Source organism: Calonectris borealis, chromosome 3, assembly GCF_964195595.1.
Source record: "Calonectris borealis chromosome 3, bCalBor7.hap1.2, whole genome shotgun sequence".
In the NCBI taxonomy this organism is placed as follows: domain Eukaryota; kingdom Metazoa; phylum Chordata; class Aves; order Procellariiformes; family Procellariidae; genus Calonectris; species Calonectris borealis.
This window is the reverse complement of record NC_134314.1, coordinates 75,020,085-75,041,485: the sequence shown is the minus strand read 5'-3', so window position 1 is coordinate 75,041,485 and position 21,401 is coordinate 75,020,085. Positions and strand designations below refer to the sequence as shown.

At 36.2% G+C, this 21,401-nt stretch overlaps 1 protein-coding gene across 14 annotated transcripts in view; it reads right to left on the bottom strand.

The window, feature by feature from the left end:
• The window catches only part of SHPRH (SNF2 histone linker PHD RING helicase), a 57,870-nt gene that overhangs the window by 7,123 nt on the left and 29,346 nt on the right, over positions 1-21,401 (bottom strand). For 6 of the 14 annotated variants that reach the window (XM_075146217.1, XM_075146218.1, XM_075146221.1 and 3 more), the window contains 10 exons: positions 19,349-19,456; positions 18,199-18,341; positions 14,618-14,791; positions 14,222-14,284; positions 12,866-13,091; positions 9,870-10,013; positions 8,457-8,558; positions 7,552-7,623; positions 5,569-5,757; positions 212-304 (listed from right to left, as the gene is read on the bottom strand). In XM_075146217.1, coding sequence (XP_075002318.1) covers positions 212-304; positions 5,569-5,757; positions 7,552-7,623; positions 8,457-8,558; positions 9,870-10,013; positions 12,866-13,091; positions 14,222-14,284; positions 14,618-14,791; positions 18,199-18,341; positions 19,349-19,456 — 1,314 coding nt within the window. Of the gene's footprint in view, positions 1-211; positions 305-1,413; positions 1,522-3,478; positions 3,674-5,568; positions 5,758-7,551; positions 7,624-8,456; positions 8,559-9,486; positions 9,750-9,869; positions 10,014-12,865; positions 13,092-14,221; positions 14,285-14,617; positions 14,792-18,198; positions 18,342-19,348; positions 19,457-21,401 lie in introns of those variants that run through there. The other 8 variants (XR_012673034.1, XR_012673035.1, XR_012673036.1 and 5 more) reach the window with 8 other exon arrangements.

The following is a 21,401-nucleotide window of genomic DNA, read 5'->3' as shown; positions in this document are numbered from 1 at the left end:
TTTGCCCTTTAAAGAATCAAGCTTTTACATCTGTTGACTACGATCATTGTTCATGTCCCGGTTACATGAATTGCCCTACAAATTCTCAAAACAATCAAGTGGCTGTCCAGAGTGATTCAACATTTTGGTAGCTAAACTAATTCCTGAAAATATTATGACTGCTTTAAACTCACACAGGCACAAAGACAAAACAGAAAATGGTGATTACTACCGTTGAGAAAACTAAGGATTTAGCCCCTGGATCTTTAAATTGAATTCTCTTCAGTGTTCGGACCACAGCTTCCACTTTGGTGGAGTGACTTCCCTTTGAAAAGACAAAGAACAGCATTAGTAAAGTAAGATATTAAACAACTCCTTCCACATTCATTGTTTTATCAAATAATGTTATATTACAACTCTTATGTATCTTTACACAAATTAAAAATTAGCAACCTGGAGGAAGGGCAGGTTAAGTAGCACTGAACTGCTTTTATGCAGTTATGCCTCCCTTATAATGCACTGCTATAGAATCAGCAGTGTATTCCAGCATATGCAGTACACGGAAGAATGAAGTGCCACACAGATACACCTATCTAGTGCTGCGTGAGGCAGAATGGATAGCCAAGCAGTGCAGTTGCACCAACCATGCCACTTAGGCTTGCTGAGGTTTACCTTAGTACCACAACCTTTAAAAAATCTTCCACAAATGCACATTTAAATTTCCCTCCTTTCACACTTCTTGAAAACTGGCAATGAAAAAACCTACCTCGTCATTTCTGTTGCTTTTGTTTCTCACTCTGGCAACACCAAACTTATGCTCAGTACTATGAAGCTTGTTAATTATATTTAAAATAATAAGAAATTGGTAAATATAATTAAATTAGTTCCTGAATGATTGCATGCTGCAATGAAAACATCTTCATATTCTGCATTCAGAAGTCTTTCAGTGCTTAATGAATCCAATACTACATTCTACTTCTTGTCCACTTTGATTTCTGTACTCTTCCCTTTCCCCTTAAGTCGGGAAGAGGATTCCGAGAAACAGTTCTTCAGTATCTCCCTCTATTTCCTTCAGTATGTATTTTGTATTACAACAATTTTACCTAATGTGTTTTTTTTAAGAAGCCCTTATTTAATTTCTTACTAGTTCTTACATGCATAGTAATTTCAAGCTGCACTAGATTCAGCTAGACAAATATTGTTTTATTTCTGTCTGCACCTGTCCTCTGAACATTGAATTAACTATGTTGGCTTGCTACAATGACAGATCAAATTTACTGAAAGCAATGCTGCTTGCAGAATTGGTGGGGAAGGATATCAGCAGTCTAAGCACAAGTTGGGAAGCAATGCTGTGCTGCTCGATCATTCGTATGTTATGCAGCTAAAGAAATGCTCCAGAAATACATGTAAAAGACTTTCTGCAGACTGTTTTACCATTTTGTTTCCCAGGGTCTTCCATAGCAATTCCAACTCTGTGTCACAGACATAGAAGTAAACCAGCTTTTTTCATGACATCTCTGTTGCACCTGGTAGACATTAACACTGTTTCCAAAGTCAGATAGACAATTAAAAATGCTTAGGTCAGTCGGTGTTATGATCTGCAAGGATGAATGACACATTTGCAGCCCTACAGTGGCTGCCTGCCAATCATAACCACCTTCAGTTAGGAGATCTGAGACTAACTTTTGGTATTTCCTACATATTCCAGGGTCATTTACGTGCTTTTCTGATACCGTTCATCTGTGATTCAATGATGACAATTCTGGCTAATCTACTCCGTCTTTTGCTCAGAGACTTTTTTGGACCTTACCATAGGTCCTATTTTTCCCTGCTGTAAGAGGTAGTAGCTTTAGCCACTGTTGATCTTTCCACCCTTCAGACTTCCTGTGACTCAGGTGTTACAAACATGACTTTGTACAAGGTCAGTCAGAGGAACTATGGCGAAGAAAAAACCATACAATGATCAAAGCGGTTACAGTCTTTTTGCTTTATTTTTTAAACAAGATAACTAAGTGTGCAAAGTTCTCCATCCCTCTGCTTACATTGTATTAGACAAACTATATTAGACTTGTCATTGAACTAACAACTGACTAAAGCTTTGGTTCATAGCACACAAAAAATTTCAATTTCTTCTCAATATTTATGGAGAGATGAAACTGTCAGTTTTCAGTCTGTCTTAAAAAAAAAAATGTTACCCCACTCATTACCCATACACCTTGAGTTTGTCATTTTGTTGAATATCCAGATGAGTATTTATAAACAGATTGGCTAGTTCTAATTAATGATGGAACAACACACATTAGAATCAAAACTACCCTCTAACAAACAATTTCTGTCTCAGATGACAGGCTGGCAATACCCACTGTAATACTGACCAGACACTGGAGGCTTTTACAGAACCAAAACATACAGGGATGCCAGTAATCTCTCTCTCAGTATAAAATGCTCCCATTTACAGTAGTCCTTTTGCATCTAAGTCATTAACTTAAGATGGTTAGTGCTGGTACAATAAAGAGCAAGATAAATATGACACAATGGAAGGACAAAAAAAAAAAAGATGTATGTACTGAATACTGAAAGAGAGCAGAGGGACTGAGAAAGTTCAGATTAAAATATAAATGCTGAATAAATCACACGATTTTTATATATATACCGCAAGATATTGATGTTAACCTCAGTATTCTAGAGAAACCATAGTAAGTTAGTTATCCTTTGTTAACTGTCCTTAAAGGAGTATGAGGTAGAAATTTTTATTTTTAACAATGCTGCTTGTTTTGATAGTACATACAGTGAAGCTACAGTATAAACTGTTAATTTTTCATGAAATAAGAATGGGCCTTGCTCAAGATAACATGTGAATTCACACAGAATTTGTATTTTTGCTTTGCCTGAAGTTTTTGACGCAGAAATACTTCAGGAAAACACTACAACCTTTTACACAGGACAGTAGATGACATGTTCCTTCTGTGTTTTACTTATGAAGTTTAGTTATTCTATTTATTTTATTTTTTTTAACACGATTTATGAAACATATTTGAAATTTTGTTGTTAGAAACAGGGTGGTATCTCTAAACCCTGAGGAAATAATTTGTTAAAAAAAACACACACGAAGTGAGGTCCTAATAACTAGCACTTCAAAAATATAGCCTATTTACTCCCCCTGGTGCCGCATGCTGTCAACTACTTCAAATTGAATAATTTCAGTTAGGAAGCATCTACTCATAAAATGGAATTCCAGTTGTCCAGGGAAGCTGACATAACTAGTGTGATCGTGGTAGCATTGACTTCAGTACAGGCCAGCAACCCTAGTATACCTGCAAGGTTCAAGGATACTTGCAGAGATACCATGGAACTATTTGTCAGCACATTTTGTTATTACTTTTAACTACACTAACCAGATTAAAACTATGATTGCTATGTCCAGCTATATTATAATCATATTTTAATTAAAGGTAGTAGTATCATCTAGATCAAAGTATTACCAATATTAGTCTTTTACCTTTGCATTTTAGTCCAGAATCCTCTCTTTTTTCCACAACTGCAATAACCACAGGTTTTTGGTTTAACACTCTTCTATAACAGATTTGTGCAAAGCAAAAATGTACCGATGCACTACGTATGTGTCAGTATTGCTAAAGACTCATGGAGATGCTGTCTCTTCCTCCACCCCTGCCTTCAACCCGATGAAAACCCTCTGTTACCAAGAAAAGTAGATAAAACAGTGCAATCAGGACTGTTTTCCTACACATTTGTGTCTAGAGGTTCATTAACTTTTGTCATTAGGAAGGCACACAAGTTACAAATAAAGTTTCCCCCACAGACTTGAACTTTAAAGTATCTTTTGTAGTAAGGGGAAAGTCAAGCCACGGTATTTTGCTAAGTAGGAGACATACGTTATATGGATGGCTATTTTAATAAGACTTGTAGAAAATTCATTACCTTTGAAACTCGGACTCTGTGTCAAGCTGTTTGAAATGATCTAATGGGTTGCTAAATTAAGGGAGAAGTCTAAGATAGTAGACCCTGTCTCCTTAGAAAGCCAGGCTAAAAGGAATAAACACAGAAAGTCACAGTGGAAAATACAGCTACCAGTCCTCAACAGAGCTGTACATTGTCAGTAGAAAGCCTTGAAAAAGAAATTGCCCAGGCAGGGAGCTGTTTTAAGACCAAAAGTCACTCTTTATTCAACAATCATCTTTTCAGTAGGTATATGTATCCAGTCAGTGAGGCTTTAACCAAATACCAACAAGTTTAAAATGCAGATAGGAGAGAAGCACTAATAGTTTTTCCAAAGTTTTCCTTTTGATTTTTCAAACAACAAACAACAAAAAAACCCAGAAAGAATACTGTTGCAGAGTATCCAACTGCACAGAGTCAACACTCATCTAGAATATAGAGAAAAATCTTACACCACACAACTAGATCAAAAGAATTGGGGATGAGCTTTAAGAAAGTGGCCTCACAACCATGCTATTGATGATACTCTTGTAGGGAAAAGAGAATTTCCCCAACATCACACCAGAGAAACCTTTCTCCAAAGAACAAATGCATGGTCAACAGGTTCCAGTGAAAAGTACTGTTTATGATAAATAATATTTTATGAGGTTAAAATGTTTCTATTTTCTTTGCTGTGATTTGATTTATTACTGAATAAACTTTGGGTCAAGTTACTGAATATACTCATTAGAACCTGTCCACTAATTTATTAGCGGACAAGTTAGATGAAGGAAGCATATATATAATCTCCCTTCAGGTTTTAATGTTCATTCACCCCTATTAAAAAAGTAGTTGTTTTTTCTTCCTAATTATGGTTTGTATAGCAGACACATAGATTTGCAAAATGCAAAACAACTACTCTACTTCTCAGGTAGCTCGAGAAATATTCCAGATGACTAATCTTAAGCTCAGAATCAGGATTTATGTCTCTGGCTAACAACGAAGACTTATAAATCTAAAATATTTCCATTATCCTAACAGCCAGCTTTCTCAAACTACTCATTTCAAGCAAACACAGTAAAACTATGGCTCCAAAAAGCCTCATCTCTCCTTAGCTACAAAAAGCCAAAAACACAACCAAAAAAACCAAATTACCTGCATACAAACAGCATTTATTTCTACCCAGTTTCAAATGCTAAAATAAAAATATAACTAAAGCTCAGCAATTACTTTAACAGATATGTGATTTTGTAATACATCTACAAGGCCTTTCCTCAGGCACAGTTAAAAAGCTATCCTCTTTCACACCGTTTCATGTTTTGTTTCCAAAACTCTTAAAAGTTATGAAAAGAATAAGTTAAAAAAAACCCTAAACCAAACAAAAAAAAACCAAAAAACCTTTTACTTGACAGGAAAACGTGCATCATTCCCTGGGGAAGGATGCAAAAACATTGGTTACACTAGAAGGCCTATATACATCATGTCCAATTCAAAAGAAAAAGAACTATACCTGTTAAACAAAACTAATTATAAAAGTGAACCTACTTATAAAACTACATGGTAGATTTGTCTGCCTAAATGCAGTATGCAACAAAACACAACAAACACGCACTGCTGAAAGTTCGGGCCACAAAGCTCACATAAATAACATACCTTTACAGGAATATCATCCTCCTGATTTGCAGTTTCTGCAGTGAAGACATACGATATTTCTTTATGAGATGTTGTCTGCCTGCAAATGGCACATTTAATTGAGCTCCGGCGGGTGCCAACGCTGTACTGTTCTATGATGATAGCTATACACTCATTACAAAAACAATGTCCACATGTCAGCACTGCCCACTATGCAGAGAATTAAAAAAAAACAAACACAACATAGTATCAGTTTTGGATCAATGCAAAAGAAAAAGTCTACTAAAAAATGACAAATTACATTTTCATAGAAACATTACTTTTTTTCCATGAAACTCATCAGATTAAAATTGAAGAATTTTAGAATTTTTAGCACTCCAGCTGCTCAAAAGCCTGGATTTCAAAGTTTTCCAGCACAGAAAGATTCATGATCCACAGAAGTTCTCTGCATTTATTGTTCGTTTTTTGCATTTTCCCAGTTTTAAACTTGAAGAAAGATATTGCAGTCTTTTATTTCTATGAATGATGATTCTTAATGCATAGGTTAAGTACACAGATTAAGTATTTACAACATTTTTTTTAAAATTACACAAATATTTGTATTGGCCTTCTGTAAAAGTCTTTATTTATACATTCATACTAGGTCAGTCTTTATTAAAAAAGTCCTAAAGAAAGTGCTTTAATTTTTACATATTGTTAAGTCCTAGACGACATTTTTGGATTTAAGAAGAAAGAAGATTTTGAACAGAGAGGCTTAATCTTTTTTTGACAGAATGCATTAGAAACAAAAGATTGCATTGCAGAAGCTGTCCTTCAAGGGCCTAGAACATCTACGTGTCAGCTGTGACCTTCCTTAACAGAGAAGTAATTTGTAAACCATTGTTTTTGCACCTAGATATAGGGTCTTACCCTGTACTAGTCTGTTCTATAGGCCATTCTAAGAGGAATAAAATGAAACAGTTTTCATGGGTCTACGAAGCAGAGGGAATTGACTAACAGGCCGATTATCAAGCGAAAGATCTTTTAGGCTTTGTAAGGTTCTTTTAATCATACAGAAACGGGATGCAAAGCATTTTAAAAGTTCCTTGCAACATGAGGCTATCATCTCAAGTGGCAGTCTCGGCTAAAGTTAAAGAAAAGATTATTTTTCCTTTCAGTGAGCTCCTCCAGCTCAGAGATGAAGCATAATAAAAGTTAACAGGGCAAACAACTGTTCTCTGTAAAAACCTGTATCACCCTTGGAAGAGCAGTGCCGAGGGGATTTTGGAAACATGGCACGATAGCGGTTCATGCTTACACATGTCTATAGAGCTAACAGAAGCTAAAACACCTTAAAATAGCTACCCTAAAAAAAGAGCCAATTTAGTTTAACTGTACAGGAGTCCTTCCATGTTTTTACCTAATGCCTGGTAAGTAAAGTACAAACTATGGCTTTGTACTTTATGATATAGATCAGTTTTGATTAAATCTCACTTAAATTTCAACTCCTGCAATTCAAGAGGTAAGCAGTAGGGGAAGAAATCCAGATTGCCAGTCTTTATTCTGTTGTTTTTTACTACTGCTTAAGTAGCTAATATCCATTTCTTTAAAGTCCAGAAGAAAAAAAAATACTATCAGTAAGAGCAGTTACAGTAAAATACAATAGTATACCACAGAAGCCTATCTATTTCTTCATTCTATTAGCTTATAAATGGCAAAGAAATTTTTCTGACAACAATATGAAAGCAAAACTTGAGACTTATAAAACAATCAGCAACACACTTTTTTGGAACGATTCTGTCAAAACAAGCATTGATGTCAACAGCTAAAGGCAGTAGAGATGCTTGCAACCGAGCAAGATGTTACTTCAGGGGAGAGGCTGGCTGATACTTTACAGGAAAAGGCTTATTTCCCATTTCAATACAATGTTAATTTAAAATCAGATGTTGAAAATCTGACACACAACTGACTCAGATCTAGGTAAAGACGTTCTAAAAACAAAAACTTGCTGACTAAATATCTTACCTGTTTTCCCAGTTGACGTGCACAGATCGGACATGGCTCTGGGTTAACTCCCCCAGTAGTTTTATCCTGAGACTATAAAGTAGGGAAAAAAAAAAAGCCACTTTGTGTTTCGACAAATAAAAAGTTATATTTAAAACAAGCTTCTAGAAAAAATGAATAATGAAGTCCTTAAAAAAAGTGTGTGTGCAAATTAAAAAACATCATTCATTAATAAATAAGTCTATCTTGAGGAGTTAAAAAAATATGCAATATATGGTAAGTAAAAGGAGCACTGTTCATACTGCAGTCCTTTACATAGCATCTGCATCTCTACCACAGCTTTGAAAAACCCTGGTAAAATACAAGCTTCAAACAAGAACCTCCTCATATTTTCTATCAGCTTTACATTGTTGTAAAAACACTTAAATATACTTAATAATGCTTAACTATGCTTAATTAAGCATAATTATACTTACTTGAACACTATGATTAAAATAATGTAACACACATGCGGTTTGTCTGGTTTTATTTACACTTATTTAACCTACGAACCTGCTTGTCCTTCTGTTTAAGAAGGTAAGCTCTTTGTAAAATAGGAAGGGTATGTGGGGAGGTACATAATTTTACAAGGCTTCTACTAAACATGGCCCAGTTAGTTTTAATGAAAGTTTTAATCATCTAAAACTAGTTCATAGTTTTATAACTGTGTAATTAAGCAAATAGCCAAAATATATAATGTAATAAATCACTTTATGACTATGCAATAATACAAAGAACACCACACTGTATTCCAACATGTAATGAATCTTTACAGAAAATACATTTTCTTTAAAATGTAAGTATTAAATAAAAATAATAGTATGTTTCTTTTACTAGGTAAATAGAGCGCATCACTTTGGTAAAGACCAAGGAACCATAAACCTTACTTTCTCCAGATTAGTGAGATACAGAAGTTGTCCTAATTTCTTTTGAAGTTGTGATTTGGCAACCGCCTTGTCATTCAAAAGTTTCACTCGATTTTGCTCTACCTACGGAAACAGTATTAAACATGTATTAAAAAAAAAGAAAAAAAAAGTTTAAGTTTTACAATAAGGCTTAAATTCATTTTTTGGCAAAATTCAACTGAATAATTTGTTGGGGACAGATAGAAGAACAGTTCATTCTGTAAAGTTAAGATGCGCTTCTCCCCAAGCAAAATTGATTATCTATTCCTTTCCTGTACCCAGTATGAACACAGAACTGTGAATGGGCTGAGACCCAGGAGGTATACAAACTTGCTCTTTATGGTTTTATTTGCATTATTGGTTCTTTCCAGAGACAAAACCAATTTAAAATAAGTTAATTTTTTAAAAGTTTCTTTCAAATTTCATTCAATTTATCGTCTATCTTCTTACAGCCAAATAGATTCTAGACTCTACTGCTGGTTCCAAAAACAATGCGTAAGAAACAATTAATTACTTTCTTTATACTTCTTAGAAGCTTTCACTTTTCATTTAACCTACACAAAGATAGAAACATCAAGCTGACTCCTTTTTAGATTAATTACAGTTGGTAGTGGTGTAGTTAACACTGCAGAAGAGGCAAGCACCCGAAGGATGCAGGCCAAAGTAATGGGTGTGTCTTTTATTGTTGCAAATACATACATAAACCTTAGACGTCTTTGTTAAACATTTGTTAAGCAAAGTGCTCCATTTTAAAAATTGCTTTAATACACAAATAAAATATCTATTTCCCTACAGAAAGAAAAAAAGCACTTTTATCTAACACTGAATCTCACTGGAAAAAAGCACATAATGTTTCTATTGAAAACGTATTTCCATTGGTGCAAAAAAAAAAAAATTAAGATGTTAAATCAACCCAGCATTTTCTCTATGTTCATGAACAGAAAGTGTCTCAAAGGTGGCTCAGAAATTCCAAGATACTGAAAAAAGATTTGTCTTTTAGGTTTTCACTGCTTTTTTTTAGATCCTTGTGGAAAGTAGCAATATGGGTGAGAAATCAGGTCAACTTAATTTTCCACCAGCTTGGAAAGCTGGGCAATTGTAGAGAAAGGTCCCAGAGCCATTCACCTGCTGCTGGAAGGACAGCAGTCTTTTGGAAACATGCCACTCTTACAGTCAGAAGGCTGACAAAAATATCAAAATAAGAGCTACAAGTTCAAAAAGGCCCATACACTGAATGTAGAAATAGATAGGAACTCTTTACTCCACCAAGGCTTTCTGAAATGGAAACAGAGGCATATTATAGACCTTATACATAGATCTAGATACAGATTTTGTTTTTGTAGCAGGTAGGTTCTTTCAGAAAAAAAACCATTTCTTTCCTGCCAAGTACTTTACCTCATGCGGTTCTATGATGTGGAGAACTGGTGGATTTGGTTTTGGCTCATCAGGATGACGCACTCTCAGCCGTTCTGTAGCCATTGCCAGTTCATCAATAGCAGACACGTGATCCCTTAGTACCATCCAATATTCATGAAGTAACTGTGAGAAAAGCCTAAGCAAATTAGTAGCAGAACTGAGTCGAGTTCCCTTTATATGACTCTGCCATACTATGTGTAATGGGAAAATCGTTTTGGAGTAAGGAATAGTATTTCTTTACAGTAATTCAGCCACAACAACAACAAATTATGAAGGAAAACAAATATTATAGAGATCATCTCGCCTGCTTTCTTTTCTAGCCTTTCTTTATGAACAACTATAAATAGCTGTCTCTCATTTCTTCTACAACTATTACTATTACAATAACTAATGCAACTAAAAGTTCAGAAACAAAATGCCTTGCAAGACTAAGCAAATGCTGAATAAAATAAGGAAAAATGATTAAGCAATTTTAAACAGCTAGCTATTATAGTACTAAGATTGCTTCTTAAAGATGAAGTATGTTTTAAAGCAATGTAACAGTTTGAGTGGTCTTGATAAACGCACAGACAAGAACAAGGTGAAGATAACATCAGATTCAATTCTCCCACGAAAAAGTAAATTCTGGCTTTCTACAAAAGAAATGTCTACATCTGGAAGTATACTATACATATAAACTGACACTTTTAAATTACTGATAATACTGTAAAATACTTCTTCCCAAGCTTTCCACTATTTACGTATTTTATAAAAAATCTTCAGTGATCTTACTGAAATTCTAAGACCTTTTGCAAAAGCCAAAAATTACTATTGGTTGATTTCTGATTTTTCAATTGTAAAAATATTTCTAAATACTCAGTTGCCGGGAGCTGTGATGCTTATTTTTTGGGGGTTTTTCTTTTAGCTCAAGAAAGACTTGTTTTAAGCTATGTGTAGATTACAAACATAAAATTACTGTGTATTAAACCTGGCATACAGGGTAAGGACAGAGAGTAAGCTGAAAGGAGCTTACTCCCCCAAAACTAAAGAAACTAAACTAAAATTAGGGGGAAACTAAGCTAAAATTACTTTTTCAAAAAGGGGGGGGAAGGGGGGGGAGGAGAAGGGAGGGAAAGCGGGAGGGAAGGAAAAAAAGGAAAAAAAAAGGCAAGGCAAAAAAGGCAAAAAAGGCAAAAAAGGCAAAAAAGGCAAAAAGGCAAAAAGGCAAAAAGGCAAAAAGGCAAAAAGGCAAAAAGGCAAAAAGGCAAAAAGGCAAAAAGGAAAAAAGGAAAAAAAGGAAAAAAAGGAAAAAAAGGAAAAAAAGGAAAAAAAGGAAAAAAAGGAAAAAAAGGAAAAAAAGGAAAAAAAGGAAAAAAAGGAAAAAAAGGAAAAAAGCTTGTTTCAGATTTTGGTTTATTTAAGGGTTATTTTACAGAGTATTATGGTTGTAGCTCAATGTAGATTAGAGTAGTACGGACAATTGAATCAGTACTTCCAAGTCATGACAGATGGCATCATAACAGCACTATTTTCATTCTCATTGGCATATTAGTCCCACCTTTTGTTTCCTAAAGTAAAAGGACATGAAGAGACTGTCTTCCCTTCTCACAGCAGAAAATACCCAATGCATAGCAATGCCTTGGTAACTGGTTACCTTATGTCCTCCTCCTTTTGTGAACTGCTACAAGCTGAAGACGTACAATAATGAAGCATGAGATCAGCTAGGGTCATTATTCTCCCATCAGCATTTTGGTACCATAAGCAAGTGACCTGACTTTGTGAGAGCAGCACAACTTTATTAGGGTTTAATAACTTTAATAACTATCAGATACCTAAATGCTGATTGAGATGTCATTTTGTTTAAAAAGGTTTTGCATTGTGTTACACTGTAAGCTAGCAATTTTTTTAAGGCAGCTCCAGATTAAGTCTCACTCCTAAGTAGTGCCACCAATTTGAGGAAAGTAGGTGATCAGTAACCGAGTTTGCTGAACAACAAAGACAGACTGAATTCCATTAGTTAATCTAAGATACATAAAGTAAATCACTCTCTAGAGTATCTTCTCTTCTTCTATAGACTAAAGCTAATTACAAATGTTTAAATTCTTGGATAGCATACTTCTGCAAAAAGTACCTTTGCTTTTTCAAAACCTCCTAGGAAAAAGCAAGTTAAGTGACAACTTCCTAGAATCATGAAACAGAAGGCCTGGGAGAAAGATCACAGGGGTGAAAACCTTTCAAGGAAAAGGAATTTCCTCTCATGTCAGACCACAAAAGAAAAAAAAAGAGTGTGTGAAAGAGTCAATAAGCCTTACACTAGTGTACCAAGTGTGTTCTACTGAAGCTGAAGTCTGTGTTAATTAAAAATGAGGAGAAGCATTCAAGAGAAAACACTTTTGATTACACCTAAGCTGTAAGACAGGATGAGACCCTTGTGCGCAACAGCTCTTCCCCCTTCTCCATCACTGGTATGTATTCACTGCAAGGAAACACAGATGCACAACGATGCATGGAGAAAGCCATAGTATACTCTTATAGTTCTCTCTGATCCAAACAACAGGAGACTAATTATTTCAGGTTACATTGTGTAGTAAACAAGATCCAGGAAATAAAGCAATGGTGAAAGGACATCAGTAGCTAGCACAAGACTGAAAGTAAACTGAATTACAGAATGGACCAATGTTCGATTTGCTGAGTCTTGCTACACTCTGATTTAACTAAACAGATGAACACATGTAATTATATCTGTATACTGTCTTAATAGATGCAATTACATTGCTTACTAATTTGCTTAGTAGCCTGTATAGCTTTTAGAAACTCTTAAATCATATATAAACCATTTAAAATCAAATCCTGTAATAAGCACTGTGAAAAAGCTTTGTGTAGGCAAACCCTAATTTCAGGAATACAACTTAGATTTGTTCATATTTAGCTTAAATTTGTTTATATTACCTTAAAAGGACTACACAACTGTTTCGTCACTATCTCATTTACTGTACCTTATATTCCTTTTTCCACGCTTCAAAGAGTTCCAGAAATATGCTGCCTTCTTCAGTTAGCTTAACATCCATCCGGTGAGCTTTGGCAAAGGAGAGAATAGCTTTCAAGGCACGTTCAGTTTCACTGGTCGCCCACAGTCCTCTACTTGTGGTGGGCAAACGGTCATCAACAAGCCCTTCTTCATCTTCTATCATCTCCTCAAATATTGCCGTTTGGCCTTTAACACTTAAAAACAAACCCAACACAATACTTATCACTGATTTTTTACTTCCACATCCATTTCTACTTATTCACCATACATTTCAGCCTTCTAATATTTGATTAAAGGAAAAAGCAAACCAAACAAATGTAAACAGCTTTTTTATTACCTGATATCCCAAAAGCTTGCTTTGAACACAGTGACCTCAGTACCAGCAATGAAATCACTGTACAGGCCATTTTGTCAGCATAAAATCATCAATAGCTTTTGTAAAGGCTTACACATCTTAATTATTATTCATTTAAAAAATTTGCAATTCTGACTTCTTAAATCAGCAAGAGTTGCAGTTAAACACAAAATTTGCTGTGTACTGCACTATTTAAGAACATTACAGCTTCCCGGTTCCCTCCTTGACAAACAATGCTAATTCAGAAACACACTAACGTTTCCTAATGATTCCAGCAATCATTAGGTAACAGAGCTCCCACTGGTAAAGACTTTTCAAAATGTTTTCTCAGTGACTTCAAGGTTTTTGAATCCAATTTTGACATTGTGAGGGATATGAGAGAGAAAAGTCAAAGAGAAAGCATGCAGAGGGCTGTAATCTGTGCCTCTCAGTACTCTCCACTATGCATACTTCTCTCACACCATGTGCTGGTGCAACCCTTCTTTTAGGTCACAGCTGCATTCATGTCTGAAATCTCCTCTCTCATTGTGGCGTTTGTAAAATTTTGTTACTTCCTGAATTATACAGAATTAAAAAAAAAAAAAAAATCTATGAACAAGTATGGTATTATACCATTTGCATCTGGCCTGCAAATAAATATTTGCACAAACAGGAACATTTGTTTAATTAGCATACTTGTATTTGTACACACACTTTCTGAACACTTTAACACTTCATTTTAAATGTATGGTCATATTATAGCAGCTTGAGAAAAAGCAGCATGTATTCGTTCCTTGGACACACCTTTTTCAAATTAAATTTACATAGAAAATTAAACCCGACTAATAAAATTGCTATCAAGGCCACTAGCAAGAAGTTGCTCTAATTTGTTCATTAAGTTATTTCAGAAAACTTAAAGTAGAAAATATAAAACAATCCAACTTCCACTTTTTTTTTAATAGTAAGAAATTTATAAAGCTATGAACTTACGTATGAGAAAAGAGCTTCGACTCGTATTCTGTGAACAACTCATCAGCCTTACAAAAGACACAGCTGCAATACAGAAGATTGAAAACAGAAGCACTCAGAATTCCATCAGGAACCAAAGTAATTCCTGTAATTCCCTATTCCAACATATAAAACCACACAAAGTCCTTAAAAAAGAACAATTTAACAGTCTTACGTACACTCAATATAATAACTGACAGGGAAAGATTTTATAAGAATAAAACCAAAGTAAGGTCATGATTCTAACAAATGGATCTGTGGTATCTGTGGGCATACAAACCCTGACTACAGAATAAAGACTTTAATCTCTTCTTATTTCAAATGAAGGAAAATTTAATAATACACCTCTAAAGTATATTTTCTATTTTCAAGACATACTTGTTAAGTGGAAGTCTAACAGGTCGCAAATGGCAGATAGTGGCAGCCTCAATAACCTGCTTAGAGGGAGGGCCTTCTAAGTTTTTCACTGCTTCTCTTACAATCTTCTGGAACTTCTTCACTTCGTCCAGCTGGGTTGTCAGCAGGTATTGAAGGCCTCTGCAGTCACGGAATCTGATTTAAAGAAAAAGTGAACTAACTGCACACTGAAGCACCAAATCCAAACTTAATTCAGTATTTTGAAGTAGAAGAGAAATAGCTAAATAGCAATACAGGACAACATATGAAGTTCATATCATAAGCAAATGCTTATTACTACTCCATGTCATGCTAACTGTTAGAAATCATTCCATTGTATCCCCCGAGATGATGCCCGGTATTTGTAGAATAGAAAGATCCTTTCCAAGACTTGGGAGATGCAACCAAATATTAGTACTCAACACCAACCTGCAACATTGCGGTCCACAACGCAAATCTACTACAGGTAAACAACTGCACATACTATAGTCTTATTTGCATCTGCTGGCCAACAACTGATTTTCAGTGCACCTGTGCAATTCACAGCAGACACATGCACCCATCACAAAAATATACTGCATTTTGCAAGTTAGCTTTCAAAATTAAAATTATTCAATGGACATGACAGTGAACTATTTTCCTAAAACCTAGCTGTCTTGCATGATTGGAGTGGAACACGAACACCAGTTAAGCACTTCCCATATTGTGTTTTTCCTCTGAGCAGAGGTCTCTTGCTGAGAGTACACCATTCGTACAAGGTCTGGCATTCATACACAAGACAGTGTATTACAGGACTGTGGTTCTACCCCATATGGAAAGTTTAATCCAAAACACTCCTTTTGTAAAGTGTGGAGAGAAAAGCACAGGTTTAACAACACTACTAAAGTTTGGCATTTAAAATGACCTACTTAAGCAATATATATTTTAAAATAAAATAGACAGGTTTGCCTAACCAGATAGTCTGAAAATACATGTAAATTGCAATCACAAGCCTGTTGTTAATACTATCAGTTGCCAAATATTCCAGGTTTATGAAAATCTCCCACACTATACCCTGGATTAACCATCTCTAATACTCAACTAGAGATTAGCACTTGTTGCTTCCACCACTGACAGTAATATTTCATTAGACACTGTTTAAGTTTTTATTGCACATGCTAAAATAAATTTAAAAGGAAATAAGTTGTATCCCTATTTTATAAAAGAACAGTTGAGTCGCAGATAGCTTGTCCAAAGTTACACAACCTGTAAACAGCAACAATTTAAAAAGATACTTCCTAAATAGCTAATTTCAGGTGAGAAAAAAAATCCTTTTTTTTCCAATATGACACAGGCAAGCATATAGATAGATCCATAGGCATATGAGCTCAGTGTGAACATGCAAACAATCGTTTCCTCAGATTTATTGTGACCAGAATGAGATGCCATCATTCTCAAATAACACTTAACCAGGAAACGTTCATATCACAGACTCACATACTGGTTGAAGTTGGAAGGGACCTCCAGAGGTTGTCTCGTCCAACCCCTCTCCTCAAGCAGGGTCACCTAGAGCTGGTCACCCAGGACCATGCCCAGACAGCTTTTGAGTATCTCCAAGGATGGAGACTCCACAACCTCTCTGAGCAACCTGTGCCAGTGCTCAGTCACCCTCACAGTGAAAAAGCGTTTCCTGAGGCAACCTCCTGTGTTTCAGTTTGTGCCCACTGCCTCTTGTGCTGTCACTGAGCATCACTAAAAAGAGCCTGGCTCCATCTTTTTTACACCCTCCTTTTAGGTATTTACAAACATTGAGAAGATCCCCTGAGCTGCTGAACAGTCCCAGCTCTCTCAGCCTCTCCTTATATGACAGATGCTCCAGTCCTTTCATCACCTTCTTGGCTCTTTGTTGGATTCTCTCGATAAGTCCATCTCTCTCTTGTACTGGAGGGCCCAGAACTGGACAGAAAGTCCAGGTATGGCCTCACCAGGGCTGAGCAGACAGAAAGGATCACCTCCCTCAACATGCTGGCAATACTTTGTCTAATGCAGTCCAGGATACCATTAGCCTTCTTTGCCGCAAGGGCACATTGCTGGCTCATGGTCAACTTGGTGTCCACCAGAACCACGAAGGTCCTTTTCTGCAAAGCTACTTTCCAGCTGGGTGGCCCTAATATCCATTTTAAACAGACAAAATTTCCTTCTTCCTTCTCAGCATAATTCTGAGTTTTGAAGAAAGAAGAGGTAAAGTTTTGTATCTTTATTCAGATTATTCAATAGAATTATGTTAAATACTGAAAAGTAAAAGATATGCTTACTTCCAGCAAGGGCAAGGAATTGCCACCTTTTGGGATCATGACAACAGAGTAGTCGTACTGGAGGATATGTCTTTAAATATTTAATTAAAATCTGTGCATATTTTAAGTATTTAAATTTATACACACATACACATTTTATATACATGTTAGATATTTATATACATATGTATACTCATTTATACACATCTATTTTTAGATATATGTTTTTATATATATTAAAAAAAAATGTATTTAACTAAAACATGATTCAGAAAGACTGTGTTTAAGAGCACAAGGATTGTTCATGTATCTGAGAAAACTGCCTGAAGCTAAATTGTGAGAGCACTCTCCTTCCCATGTCTCCCTTTTCTGTAATGAACTTACGGAGTTGGAGCACAGAACATACAAGAGAAGGCTGGGAGAAAAGGGTTTATTCAGCCTTAAAATGAGATTGCTCGGGGGAGACCTTATTGCTTTCTACACCTATCTAACTGGAAGGTACAACGAAGCCTGAGCCAAACTTTTCTCAAAGGCGCATGGTGAAAGGACAAGAGACAATAGACACAGGATGCAACACTGGAAATATTAACTAGACAAAAGGATTTTTCATTTCTCCCCCCCCCAAGTGGGTCAAATACTGGAACAGGCTTCACATAGAGGCTATGAAATCTCCCTCCTTGGAGATACCCTAAACTCAACAGGACAAATCCCTGTGCAACCTGATTGGGCTGAATCTCTGAGCATGGGCCTGGATCTGTAAGCTGGGGGTTGGTCTAGGTGGCCTTCAGATGTGCCTTCCAATGCATTATTCTGTAATTGCACACCACAACAGTGGTACTGTTGTCTCTAACATGAAACCAAGCCAAAATTCTTCGCTCAGAAAAAGTGATACTATTTTATGCTGTTGCACAAGGATTTTCTGATACTGTCTGTCCACCTTCCATTTAAGCAAGTCCTTTTCTTTTAGAGATTAGTCAATTTTAATGCAATAAATTTTGAATCTTTCTTGCTCAGCAGCTGCATGAGTACAGAAGACTGTAAAACCACAGTAAATAATACAAAGGAACATTTAAAAGAATGCTTGTCTAGGAGAAAACTGCAATTCTCCTGCTTTTTTAAGTCTTCTATCTAGTTACGCTTTTTGGTGGACTGTTTTTGAAACTTAATTGCAGCCCAGATGCTCTGAAGCAAAAATGCCTGCTATTTAATTGCAACTGTTAGCACAAACCGATAAAGAGGATTTGAGCAGACTCAGCTGTATTCGTTAGCCTATTTTAGCTATTTTCTTACTTCTCTGCCATGGAGAGTTTATTAATCTGCTGTTTGTAGTTGCTGGCTATTTCATTTTGCACACGTTGAACAAGCTCCTCATCGATGGCATACTGTATTGCTGTCTGAATGACATCCAACCACCAAGGAGAACCTGAATGTATCTGTATGCAAAAGAACAGATTTATCCATGAACATTCAACAACCAACCAATTTACTCATTGCAGCAGAGGCTTATACTGCTCTCTAGGCCACACTCAAACACAGACTGGTAAATTCCATGGAAAGTGAGAGTATGCTTAAAAAATATCCCCTTTCCTGTTTAAGTGAATACATGATCAAGAAATTTTCTCCATTCCCATCTACTTCCACACCTTCAAATTGCTTCAGTAGAGTTAGATTCACCAAGGTCGTCTACACAGAATAGCCACATAGAGATATTGTAATCTCGAAGTTTCCTCTTTCTCTTTCTCTCTTAAAAAGAGATTAAAGGATCATTTAATCAGAGAAAGCAAGCTCTCTGTGAAATGAATAAAGAGCAACACTGAAGTGACCTTATAATTTTAAATGGTGAAAGATGCAGAAGTTTACTTCCTCATGGGCCATTTGACCCCATTTCTTTATTATTTCTTCACCATTATGCAAGTGACAAGCAGCATTTCAATTCAGGTGTTCATCAATTCATTAAGGGCTTGCACCTTCCCATGAAACCTGAATTATCATACTGACTAAACACAATTAAGCCTTAAGCACAATGACCAAATGCATGCCAAAGAACAATTCCTTTGAAAGTGACTGAAAAACCATCTGATACATCACAGAAATGTTTCAAAGCCAAAACCTATAACTTATTTACCTAAATTACAAGTGAAACAGTTAATACAAAAATCAAGCATGGTGTTAAACTTTACTGGAATCATCCCACCATGTACTTCTGTTTCTAGTCATCTGTTCACCAAGTACTGTGTGCCTCTTTATGCAAGGAACACAGGATATGTTTTGGGGCTCTCTGTGTGTATGTGTGCGCGCATGCTGCCGAAGTCCCATTCCAAATAGGTGTTCAAAGAACTGTTAGAGATAATAAACAGCTGGAGTTCTGGATAAACACATGAAAACAGTATTAAAAAAAAAATTTCAAAATTCAGAGACTACATATGTAAGAGGTACCTGCCTTTCTCTGGAGCTCCCGAATGGTCTGAAGAACTGGCTGTAAGGCCTGATGGGCTTCGGCAACTTCTGCATTGGATTTACTCATATAATGCTGTCGAAGTTGTTCTGCCTGTATGGAAATGAGAGCTTAAGTTATGCACAACTCATATTTATGTGGAATAATCAAAAATGCAAAAACTCCCCAGCTACCATAGTGTTTTAAAATGGTTAGCTACCTACGGGCTACCCACTTTCATTCGTAAGCAGTATTTAGCATTAATTTTTTCCTCTATAATTTAGCATTTATTAGTAAGCCCAAAAAACATTTGAGAACACAAACTACTACAAAGATGCTAACCATGCAATTTTGCTTTTGGACAGCCCAAACAACACAATAGGAATACACTGCATTACAAAAAGGAACTTAACTCATAATTCTTACTTCTCTGTACATTAAAATATATTGTGTTGAATAAGTAAAAAATAAAAAGATCCTAGAACAATCTGAGAACAGGACAATTTAACTTACTTACATATAAAACTTACCCATAAAATAATAAGAAAGGTTTAGATTTCATTATTTTTAGGTGTATCAGATACAACTTTTCAATAAAAATTGCTTCTGACAGTGAAAACCCCTCTTGCTATGCAGGTGACTCCACAATATAATCAGTACCAGTTTACTTGATATTTTAAAAACTGATGAACAAATAACTTGTGTTTCTTACAAGTAACATGTACACACACGCGTATCTTTCACCATTACATTCTGATTTCACTAGATATCTTTATTTTGTGCATTTTAGGGTGTGTGACCCCAACTGACCAAAGGGATATTCCATGCCGTATGACATATATGATGTATATGCTCAGCCTATACAGCTGGGGGAAGAAGGAAGGGTGGGATGTTCGGAGTGATGGCGTTTCTCTTCCCAAATCACCGTTACGCGTGATGGAGCCCTGCTTTCCTGGCGATGGCTGAACTCCTGCCTACCGATGGGAAGTAGTGAATGAATTCCTTGTTTTGCTTTGCTTGCGTGTGTGGCTTTTGCTTTCCCTATTAAACTGTCTTTATCTCAACCCACGATTTTTATCACTTCTACTCTTCTGATTCTCTCCCCATCCCACTGTGGGGGAGTGAGCGAGCAGCTGTGTGGTGCTCAGTTGCCGGCTGGAGTTAAACCACGACAATTACTCTTACAGATGGAGCTCAGTTTACCAGGAGCGGACAGGACTCTCAGGTATTTGGATGAGCTACTGGCAAAAAATAGCTATGAAAAATAATCTCTGCTTCACATTTATAAGCAAAATACAAATTTTCCAATGACCCTCTTTACAATAATGTCAGAAGAAAGTGATATGAAAAAATTGCTAGAGTTACAGGTCAATAAAAAAAAGGGCAGTATTTCTATAAAGGCTGGTAGAAACTCCTTTGAATATCTAAGAGAACAAGTCTCATTAAAACAGGAAAAAATGCTACCTATGTGTAGAATTTGCGTAAAAATGATAAAATATCACAAGATATCCAAATAATAAGACAGATACTAATCACCACCATATAACTGGAGAGTCTGAAAGAACTGGGCTTGTCCAGCTTGGGGAAGAAAGGCTTAGAGGGTACAAAATAGCAGCAGCCAGAAGGAAGTCACTGAGAAGAGGGAGCCAGGCGCTTTACTGAAGTAGACGGCAAGTGAACAAGGGACAATGGCTATAAATTGGAATGGGAGGTTCTCTGTGAATTTTTTTTTCCCCTCCACTATTAGGATTATGAAGTATTGGAACAGGTTGCTCAGATAAGTTGTGAAATCTCTTTCCTTGGAGGTTTTAACAGCCCAATTGGATAAAGACCTCAGCTACCTGGTCAGAAATCAGTGTTGACCCTGCTCTGAGGAGGAGGGTCAGCTAGAGACCTCCCAAGGTCCATTCCAACCCAAATAATGCCACAATAATGATGTTGTTCTGCAAATGTGGTCCATATGTCCTCTACAAGTAACCAGTGGGGAACAGTGATCCCAGCTATCTTACCAGATATTTCCCCAGTTAAGATTAAGGATAAAGTTAAACAGGCTTATGCA